At 39.4% G+C, this 11133-nt stretch overlaps 2 protein-coding genes and 1 long non-coding RNA gene across 4 annotated transcripts in view; 2 read left to right on the top strand and 1 right to left on the bottom strand.

The window, feature by feature from the left end:
* Positions 1 to 11133, top strand: part of LOC148156088 (NLR family CARD domain-containing protein 3-like) — a 434099-nt gene that overhangs the window by 365111 nt on the left and 57855 nt on the right. The window lies entirely within an intron of this gene.
* The window catches only part of LOC148156098 (uncharacterized), a 369453-nt gene that overhangs the window by 277132 nt on the left and 81188 nt on the right, over positions 1 to 11133 (bottom strand). The window lies entirely within an intron of this gene.
* Positions 8516 to 9694, top strand: LOC148156113 (tripartite motif-containing protein 16-like; the record flags this gene model as incomplete). Its single annotated transcript, XM_088011322.1, has 2 exons — positions 8516 to 8585; positions 8733 to 9694. Coding segments are annotated over 2 exons (594 nt in total), but the record flags the coding sequence as incomplete, so codon positions are not given.

The raw sequence follows: 11133 nt of genomic DNA on the forward strand, positions 1-11133 counted from the left end.
CAGCTGGCTTGCTCCACCCCTTCTCCACCTCTCTGCTCTCCTAAGGATTGGGGCAGCCAGCACTTAAACTCAGAAACAAAACAAAGATTAAATCAAGCAAAACACAACAATATAAACTAGAATGTGCGCACTTATTCCAGAATACAATGTGAAGTGTTGCTTTCTAAACAAAACCAGTTATTCTGTAAATTAAATCCTAAACTTAAAGAAATCCAAATATATGTGAGATAAACCTATTGCGTGTGGTGAGAGTGAATATTACCACATTTGTGTGGCCGTAACTGCAGCCATCACAGGATCAATGGACTATTGATGTGAGGGCTCCACAGACAACATTTCACAAGTAAGATGGACATATTATTGTGTATATTTTGTGATTAGAATATTACTTTACAGTATTTACGTGCACCGGCGAGATACCAGCTAATATTAGCTACAGTGCTTGGTGTAATATGGGTTCAGCCCCACTATGAAGGCTGACCATAAATCTAAAAAATAATTATTCTCTAACATTGGTTTAGATTATCTGACACAAGAGCCTATATTAGAAATGTGACAATGCAACACATATTATAAAACTTATATTATTTGTTATAACACTGACCAGCAAACTTTACACAGGTGGTAAAGACTATTGTAACTCTTTCACTCTATCAAATATAAGATACATCCCAAATCTTCCATTTTTGATTTGAAGGTTTCCTAAAGACCCGATGTGAGGAATAAGTGGGAAATATCTTTAAAGGGAGACGGATTCACTGCAGCACGGATGAATCTCACATCGGATTTTGGACTCAATCTCAGCTGCTGAATCTCTGAAGCTAGAACTCGTCGGCTGGAAAACAGCCAACAAATATTAGGCTGTACAAGATGTGTATATATATATATATATATATATATATATATATATATATATATATATATATATATATATATATATATATATATATATATATATATATATAAGTTTTTATATGCATATATACATATAAGCATCTAATATATTGTCACAGCTGCTGCTGAGCGGTGACCACTCACACCTGATCATCATCTCCCTGATCCCCAGCTGCTGCCATATAAGGACGGATCTTCCCCCTGCACAGCGTCAGATTGTTGTGAAACCCTCAGTGGTAACACCTTCAGGCCTGCTGTAGAAACTTGAGCTAACTGCCCAGTAACTAACCTTTCTGTCTCTGCCTTGCTGCCTCTCCTGTCCCCGATCTTGACCCTCTCCACTGAATTAGGACCTCCTGGCTTTGACCCCCTGTCTGGCTGATCCTGAGATCAGGAACCGCCTGACCCTGATTTGGATTCCCTGGTTCTGACCCTGCCCTGTCTGACTAAGAACAAGTTTATTTCCTAATGAACAACTGTTTTTGTATTCTCTGTTCAGTCCCTGCGTCCATCAGTGCCTGATTGTGTCATATATATAATTCAGTATTAATCATTATTTATTTATGCCATTATTAATCTTTATTTATTAGTGTTTGTATAGTTATATAAATATATATTGATATTACTAAATAATTTATTAAATACATTATGAACGGCTGTGTGCTTTGTAATATGCTCTTCATACATCGATATCAGAATATTCCATTCCTATTCTATTGTTATAGCCACTAAGCATATTTAAATATGATGAACTATGTATTAAAAACATACTTAAAAATACAATTGTTTATAAATGTTGCTTTGATAGATGTTTGAATATGGTTTACAGAAACAAAAAGTGTGTTATGATCAATTAAATGCGCTGATACGTCATTGTGCTGCTAAACACATAACGCTGAGTGGAGTGGTGTACCGCTCCAAGATGGCCGCCCTAAATCTCGTCAGCGACAATAGGCGAGAGCGGTCCATGAGGCGTCTATCCTTATATTGTGTCTATGGTTGTACCTACTTGTTCATTCTAAATAAGACCTAGTTTGAATTGAATTTCTTCCAGATTAAAATTAAATTATTCATGTTCATAAGTTAGCAACTTATAATTTAAATGAAAATCACAGTTTCACCATGAACAGGTGTTCATTGACCTTGGATGACCTCTAGAAACTTTTCTTTTAATGTCTTCAAAGCCAAAGCAGCTCAAACGAAAATTTTTACTGCACAAACGTAGCCGAGTTGATTGACACCCATTTTGTTTTATTTGAGGAAGGTGGGGGGGAAACTTCACTCAGGTGTGTTTAGTGACCTTTAGTGTCAGGTTGGTGTTTTCACAACTCTTTAAATACGGGGTTAAATTTCCCAGTAACACTTTATTTGTGTGCATCAGACTGACATGACATTGTCATAAACCTGACATAGCAGCTGTTATGAACATGATGGAGTCTTCATGAATGTTTACAACTGTTGGCATGAAGAGTCATTTGGTAAATAATGACACATCTAATGCAAAGTTGACATTTTAATGGACTTTTAATACAAGTTTTAATGCAACTTTGGATTAAATGTGTCATTATTTACCGAATGACACTTTATGACAAAGTCGTAAACATTCATGAAGACTCCTTCATCTTCATGACAGAAGATATTTTTGACAGTTTCATGTCAATCTTATACACAAATAGAATGTTACCAATTTTCTGTATCTAATGTTTGGCTACTGTTTGTTTTTGGATTGTTTTAGGAGCAAATTTGTTTCTATTTTTTTTTTCCACATTACTTTTGTCGTAATTTTTTTTTCTCACAACAAAAGGCAACATAATTAAATATAAAAAAGTCCCTTAAATCAGTAAAACAGGAACATTGTTGACTGGATAGAAAAAGACATTCATTCTGATGAATTATTTAATACCAGATTTTCCTCCCTGTCTCCTCAGACTGAGTGGCTGTAACCTCTCAGAGAGAAGCTGTGAAGCTCTGTCCTCAGTTCTCAGCTCCCAGTCCTCCAGTCTCAGAGAACTGGACCTGAGTAACAACAACCTGCAGGATTCAGGAGTGAAGCTTCTCTCTGCTGGACTGAAGAGTCCAAACTGCAAACTGGAGACTCTCAGGTAAAATGTGACCAATCCTGGTGAAACCAGATTTCTGTCCTTTACCTGCTTTCAAAGATGATGTAATTATTATTTGATATAATAATTGATGTCTGACTGTGACATGGTTAACCTGCTAAATCTCAACACATAATAATGGATAATTTTCATTTCCTCCAGGCTGAAAGAATCATAAAGAAAGTTATTAACCTCTTCATCTCTAGGCGTCTTTTTGAGAAATATGGTTGAAAATACATGCCCAAAATGAATTGAATGTATCTCAAGAACTACAGAGTTTATTTTAATTGTTTTGGTATCAAAATAAAGGCAAGACTCTAGAGAATATGTTACAGCTCTAAAACCCACCCTGCCTGTTACTGAGGAAAGTGAATTAATATGATACACAGCAGAAATTAAGCAAAATATCTATTTCCGCCTAAAAAAAACCCAGTTCAATATATGAAGATTCCTTTCAAAGCATGTTTACTACATGTTTTGGATGTAGTAAACAACAGTACACAATCTGACCTTTTACTGTGCCAAGTTTCATGGAAAGAAAGTGAATCACATGAGTTTTAGAGAGGTACTACTTGATAAAAATCTAGGCGGACCTTCCAAATTAGCCATTTTGGCACAATTTGTGCCATTTGAACTTTCTCAGTTTTTTTTCTGTAGGTTCTGTTTCAATTATTTATTCTTATCATAGAATAAATGATTGTCATAGATAAGTAATTACATCTAATAATTGTTTTGGGGGGTTCCTTTGAAAAATCCACATTGCATTCATTCATAAGAGAAAAAAAATAGACAAATTGTAAAAGTCTGAAAATGGAACAGATTTACTCACAATAACATTTCAAATATAACAATGAATTTATGAACAATGAATTTATATAACAATAACAATAATTTATATATTCCCATCCGGATGCACTAAATCTTCCTCGTCAGAGGAAGAGTCGATAGGAAAAAGATTAGCACTGCTATCAGTGGTCAATATATCCAGCACCTCCTCAGCTGTGAAAACCTTCTTCTTTTTGCTGGCCATTATTCTCTCGGACGTAAAAAAAATATTGAGAGAAAATACCAGAAAATCGTCTGAAAAAAATAATCCTTTATGGACTTTGTGATGACAAAAAAGTCAAAAGCACCGCGAAAAAAATTTCCTCCTGGAGTCTCTAGTCTGCGCTCTGCGCTCTGCAAGTAAAACCATGCAGTTCTCAATACAGATATTCAAACTTACGCGGGGCGGTTTCTCGGGATCCCATTGGCCAATTTTGATGATTGACACGTCTTTCGAACCGTCAGAGCCAATAGAATCCGAGGCCGTTGACATTAATACGGAAACTAAAGCCATTCACCAATTAGAGGACAGGAAACGCATGTGACGTGCATTGACGGAGTTCGCCTCTACATTTTTATATGGAAGCCCAGGAGGCGGAAGAGGCTCTGGGCAGAGCCGAAAACAGTATGAGATGGACTTAGGGAAAATGGATTATCGAACCAAGTGGAAATATTTAGTCTAATAAGGATTATGACCACGAAAAAGCAAAGGTAGGACTGAATTTACGTTTTTCGCTTCATGAAATTAACGATTTCTTTTTTTCTTCTTCAGCTGCTGGTTCAGTGAGTTTTGCACGTAGCGTGGTGATTCTGGTATTGTTGGAAACGGCAGAGCTTCGGCTTTACTCTGATTGATAGTTTGTGGGCTTTGGGAATAGTCGCTCTTTCACTGTTGCATTTTTTACCGCGTATGCCTCGTTAGCCTCGTTAGCATCTAATTACGTTTTGTTTTATCAAGCTAGTTCGTGTTCAGGCTGGGTGTTGTTGATGTAGAAAATATTGTTTGTATCATTTAGAAGAGCTTTTTCCCGATCTGTGGATATGCAATATGCCTATATTGATAAATGTATAGCATGTTTTTTCAATCGATCTTGTTGCGGCAAGCGCAGAGGACCCAAATTTGGGTCCTCTCTAAAGATCTGTGTGAACACTCCTGAGTACACTGAGGCTGCTCTGATATCGATGCCACACTCTGTCAGGTCTGATCCATAGAAGATCAGGTTTCCTTTCTGCAGCTGATCAAAAGCCAGTTTTCCCAGAGACTCGATCATCTTCCTGCTCTCTGGACTCCAGTGTGGATCCAGAGAGGATCCACACTGGAGACACAGACTCCTTTGTTCTGTTATTGACAGAACAAAGAAGATTATTGCAGATCTTTCCAACCAGCAGTTGTCAGACTTTCTCAACCATCGATGGGGAAATGTTGATTTTTATCATCTACAAAAGGAAATACAGTTTTATTAATATTTCAAAGTATTAACAGTTTAAGCTCCAGTTTCTTGTGTGTTTTCCTCTTGTGAAAATGTCCAATTCAGACCTTGGGCTCTACCTCAACGCAGCGGCGTCTGATTCATTTTTGAGGTATTGGGGCCATGGGGTGTTTCGTCACCTCTGTTACACTTTGAATGTCAGGCACTTGTTCAATTGATACGATGGCTCCTGTCAATCAATTCAGTGGGTTTGTCGCCATTTGTCCCGAAGTAAACAGTAAACATCCCTTACCTGGTGGACAACGTTTCTGAGTCTACCATGCGCTGCGGTCATAGAGGTTTGGTGGAAAACAATCAGAAAAAAATGTAAAAGTTGTCAGTGGGGAGCAGAAGGCAGCTTTACACAGAGCATTAGATGGTGGAGTGGACTTTATTCCATTTTCAGAACTGGAGTCTGGAAAAATGGAAAAGAGAATAAATGGCTGCAGCCGATCTGAGAACAGCTGAACACAGATCGACGGGATTAAAACACCTGATTGGATGAAGGTTTTGTCATCATTACATCATTGGTGTGAACAGTAGCGGGTTAAACAGCTGTCCAACCGGGTTCAGCTCTTCAGTTCGCCAAAACACACACACACACACACACACACACACACACACACACACACACACACACGCCCGAACCGGACACGGTAAAAAGCTCTGCAGGATCCGACCGCTCTTAGAACTACAGGAGGATTCAAACTCCGCTCTTCATGTTTACCTTATAGAAAAAGCGCCAAGCTGCCAAATTCACTAAAGTAAACTGACCAATCAGATTCAGGCTTTGTGCGCACCTCCATGGACTCACACAGACTCGCTACGTTTGGACACAATAGATCTTTTTTCTCCTAAATGTTAAAAGTAAAAAAATCTAAAATGATTCTTTTCTGTTTCACTTAAAGGAAAATCTCAAGGTAAACATGCAGCTGCGGCTTCCTGTGTTCAGCTACTGTTAAAAGTCCAAAATACGCTCAATAGAACTATGGGGAGGACAGATAGATATGACAAAACCCACGAATGGTCCAATATTTGCAATATTAAAATAATAACAATAAAATAGATGTCAAATGTCCTCCAGCAATGCCAGTTTAGAGCAGCAGGACAACCTAGTGGATCATCACGTTACGGCGCAGCAGCGCTTGGATGCTGCGGGTCTAAAACCAAAAGGCAGCAGATTATATTTGCTGTTCCACAAACTGAGCGGGAAAGAGATGATATGTGTGGGACAGATGACCAGTCAGACTGCTGACAATATTTTATATTAAAAACAAAATGAAAAACACCATTAACTTTAATGTGCTTGTTATTTAGCAGACAAACATGAATTTCAACAGAGACCTGAAAACCATCAGTAGCATCGATATTTATGGCTCCTGATGGCTGATTGGCATCTGGAAGAGCAAAGAGGAAAAACAAAACAAATTCACACAATTATTTTTTGATCTGAGCCAAAATGATCTGCTCTGGGCAAAGTGTGGGTGAGCATTTGGTCCGACCCGTAAACGGACATGATGGGCCCGATCTCTTTTTCTGTTTTTCATCCCAACGTCATTAGAAAGAAAACATCGTCACAGCTCTATAGATGGGGACAAATACAGAAATCTCATTTAATCTTTAGGCAGAACTGGTTCAGACCTGGACTGGATCAGAGTCAAAGCCTTTTTTCAGATGTCAGACCGGTTCCTGATCCCAACCCGACCCGAAGCTGCCGCATGTGGTGAACCTTTGGATCACTGTTATGATCTGGAGCCTCAGATTTGGTCCTCAGTGCTGGAGGTTTTATCTGCACCTCTGTCTGCATAGAAACACAGAGAGATGTCAGTCGGACTGTCAGAGTTGTGTGCAGCCTGTAAATGTCTGGCGGGACCAGCGGACAAGCAGGGCCGTAAAGTGGGGGGGCCAATGGGCCCCTGCCCCCCCCTATTCCGGCGCCTATGGCTCAATGTTCTCATCTTCTCATCATGTGATGAATTGTGTGTCTGCAGCTTATCAGGCTGTTTGGTCTCAGAGGAAGGCTGTGCTTCTCTGGCCTCAGCTCTGACCTTTAACCCCTCCCATCTGAAAGAGTTGGACCTGAGCTACAATCATCCAGGAGACTCAGGAGTGAAGCTGCTGTCGGCTGGACTGAAGGATCCAGACTGGAGACTGGAAGCTCTCAGGTATGGAGGAACCTGCTGCAGGAGCAGAGAAGGTCTGATAGAGGAGGAAGAGGAGAAACGTCTTTAGTCTGATGGGAAACATTTAGTTTGAAGAGAAATATTTAGTTTGATCATTAAATATTTAGACGCCTCATCTGGAGGCAGAGATCATTACCCAGTTTTCTGGAATATTCTCCTGACTAAGAACGGCTCACGAGGAAAATGAAAGAGTGGGATGGATTTAATAGAGTTTAATAGGGACTCTGACTAAATGAATCAAAGTGAAGTTCAGTTAGATTTCCATGATGATCTACTGATGACAGAAAGGACTTTAAAACAATATTTGATGGAGCTCCAGACCAATCAGCCCCAAGGAGCAAAGATGAGAAGAAAAGTAACTCCATGTTGGTCAGATGGATGTTTAAAAGTTCAGAGAGAGAAATAAAGATTTTGAACTAAACTCACAAGTGTGTATAGCGCCACCTGGTGGTGCTGGTTGGTAGAGGAAGTGCTGAAAGGTTGGAGGTGTTTGTCAGAGGTGTGTGATGATGGAAGCCTCTCCCTGGTTTGTGAGTCTGAGCTCAGAGATCAAATGTTTGGTTCTTGTTGAACTCTTTGTTGAATGTGATGCAGCTTCTCCTTTTTAATGTTTGTATTTCTGGATATTCCAGTGAGGCCACAGCAGGTTTTCAGCAGCAGGTTGTTTAGTGTTTCATTCCTTCATCTGTGTGTGGGAGTGTGGATGGAGCAGGTATCCAGGTGTTGATCAGAGTTTAGATTGATTGGATTTTAATGCTGATTATTAAATCAGGTTGAGCTTCCAGAAATGTTTCCTTAGTTTCCTGATGTCCTTTTAGGCTTCAGTGAGTTTCTTCAAGTTGTTACTGAGGGATTTCCTTTCTCCTCTCTGTTGGAGCTTTTCCTGTGTTTGGAGAAATGAGTTGTGCTGCAGCAGCACCAACTGTCCTTCCTACATCCACTGCAGTTTGCAATCCAGATGTTGGACTGTTCCTGTCTCAGTGGAGGACAATGTGTGTCTGAGAGACATGTAATGTCCATGTTTGCTGCTGAAAGAGACTGATGGTCTGACCCCCCTCCTCCTTTCAGGGTGGAGCCTGCTGGAGGCCCATTCTTGACACCAGGTCCATGGAGATGTAAGTGTGTTTTTCATCTGATTCATGACAACAAAGCAGCTCACATTCAACCATCTTCAAACTGTCACATCACTCATTTAGGATCATCATCAAAGATCAATAAATGATCAATAACTGCAGCTGGATTGTGTTTGTTCTCTCCATCAGATTCCTGTCAACTCACCATCGACACAAACACAGTGAGCAGAAAACTCAAACTGTCTGAAGACAACAGGAAGGTGACATTTATGAAGGAGCTTCAGTCATATCCTGATCATCCAGACAGATTTGATTACTGGAATCAGCTTCTGTGTAGAACTGGTCTGACTGGTCGCTGTTACTGGGAGGTCGAGTGGAGAGGAGGAGTTAATATATCAGTGAGTTACAGAAGAATCAGAAGGAAAGGAAACAGTAGAGATTGTTGGTTTGGAGGAAATGGTTATTCCTGGAGTCTGAGCTGCTCTAATGTTGGTTACTCTGTCTGCCACAATAACATAGAAACTCATCTCTCCTCCTCCTCCGTCTCTAACAGAGTATCAGTGTATGTGGACTGTCCTGCTGGCATTCTGTCCTTCTACAGAGTCTCCTCTGACTCACTGATCCTCCTCCACACCTTCAACACCACATTCACTGAACCTCTGATTCCTGGATTCTGGATCAGTTCTGGTTCCTCTTCAGTGTTTCTTTGCTGATTTGAGTCTAAATATTTTCCTCCTGTCAGAGAAACTCTCTCACTGTTGAACAGATAGTTCATCTCTACAATCTATTTCTTGGTGAAACTTTTCTGATTGAGTCCTTGGAAACTTTTTCTTCTTCCAGTCCTTTAAAGATGGAAGCTGGGATTATTCCAGGATTATTCCAGGATTATTCCAGGATCCTCATGTTTTCCTGTTTGTTTCCAGTCAAAGCTTCACACTGAATATCAAGATGTTGTTTCTCTTATTTTTTCCTCTCATTCATCAGATTTCATTGAAATGTTGATCAGTTTTTCTCTCTGAACATTTTCTGTTTCTGTCGGCTCCTATTTTTCTAAACTCGTCAGATTTGAATATTAAATCTTCCTTTTGTTTATTTGCTGCAGTTTTTCTTCATGTGTTTTAGAGAAATAAAAACATTTTTCTTCTTCTGCATTTGGTTCATTTGCTGCTCATTCTGTTCTTTTCCTGTTCAAATTTAAATATTTGCATTATAAACATGATAAATGTGCAGAATTAATAGTTTGAACAAATTCAGGCATTTATAGCTGCAGTGTGTAACTTTTATTAAAAATATGTTTTTTACATATTTCTAAAAAATGTTGCCGTGTCATGACTGTATGGCATCAGACAGATGAAATGTGAACAGATCAAACTCCTCCATGAGCTGCTATTGAGGTTTGAAGAAATACACCAGGTTGGTGTAGCGCGTTAGCATTATCTCCTGTTAAGTACTATGTTATTGTAGTGCTTTAGCATTAGTTTAAGATAAATGCCTTAGTGTAGCGTTTTAGTTTTAGCTATTGCTAAATACCATGTTTGTACAGCATGTTAGCATTTGTTTCTGCTAAATATAATAAGTACTATGTTGGTATTGTGCTGTAGCATTAGCTAGTGCTAAATACCATGTTGTTGTAGCACTTTACAGCTAGCCAGCGATAAATACTGAATTGGTGTAGCGCGTTGGCATTAGTTGCTAATATATACTATGTTGCTATAGTATGCTAGCGTTAGCTAGTGATGAATACCAGTTTGATGTAGGGTATTAGCGTTAGCTAGTAATAAATACTGAGTTTGTGTAGCACTTTGGCATGAGTTGCTAATAAGTAGTATGTTTTTATAGTTTTCTAGCATTAGCTAGTGGTAAATACCATGTTGGTGTAGCGCTTTACAGCTAGCAACTGATAAATACTGAATTGGTGTAGCGCTTTGTCATGGGTTGCTAATATGTGCTATGTTGGTATTCTGCACTAGCGTTAGCTTGTGGTAAATACCAGTTTGGTGGAGGTCATTAGATTTAGCTAGTGATATATACTGAGTTATTGTAACGCTTTGGCATTAGTTGCTAACAAGTGCTATTATGGTACTGTGCGCTAGTTAGTGTTGAGACGCTTATCAAGGGCAAAAACATTCACATGCTTTCACACACTACATTCCCATATTTTCACACAAAAGGCCCTTGTAGTTGTATTATCTATAGAAACTCCTCAGACTCCCGTCTCCCAGGAAATAGAAACTTAGTTGATGCAAATGACGTAAGACATCAGATGACCACCAGGTGCATCCGTAGTATAGTAAACGAATCTTCCCGTTTTTGATCAGACGCTGTATAGACTCGGTCACATTCACACCTAGTCTGTAAGGGTAAGCGTCTCCTTTTTTAGCGCTAAAAAAGAATAAAACAAGTAAAGTCTGATTGCTTGTGTTGGCTGATTTTCTGCTCCGTGTGCGGCACATTTTTGATCCATTTTCAACATTTGGTAGCAGAGGATGGTTTTGTGCTGAGACACGAGCAGAGATTGAACAGGCCGTTCAGGCGCAGCCTGCCGGAAGCAGTGCTCTGGTGTTGGGCCCACATAAAAAGGTAAGGAAAA

This window comes from Poecilia mexicana, unplaced genomic scaffold (assembly GCF_051168715.1).
Source record: "Poecilia mexicana isolate PSO_F unplaced genomic scaffold, ASM5116871v1 scaffold_12, whole genome shotgun sequence".
Lineage (NCBI taxonomy): Eukaryota > Metazoa > Chordata > Actinopteri > Cyprinodontiformes > Poeciliidae > Poecilia > Poecilia mexicana.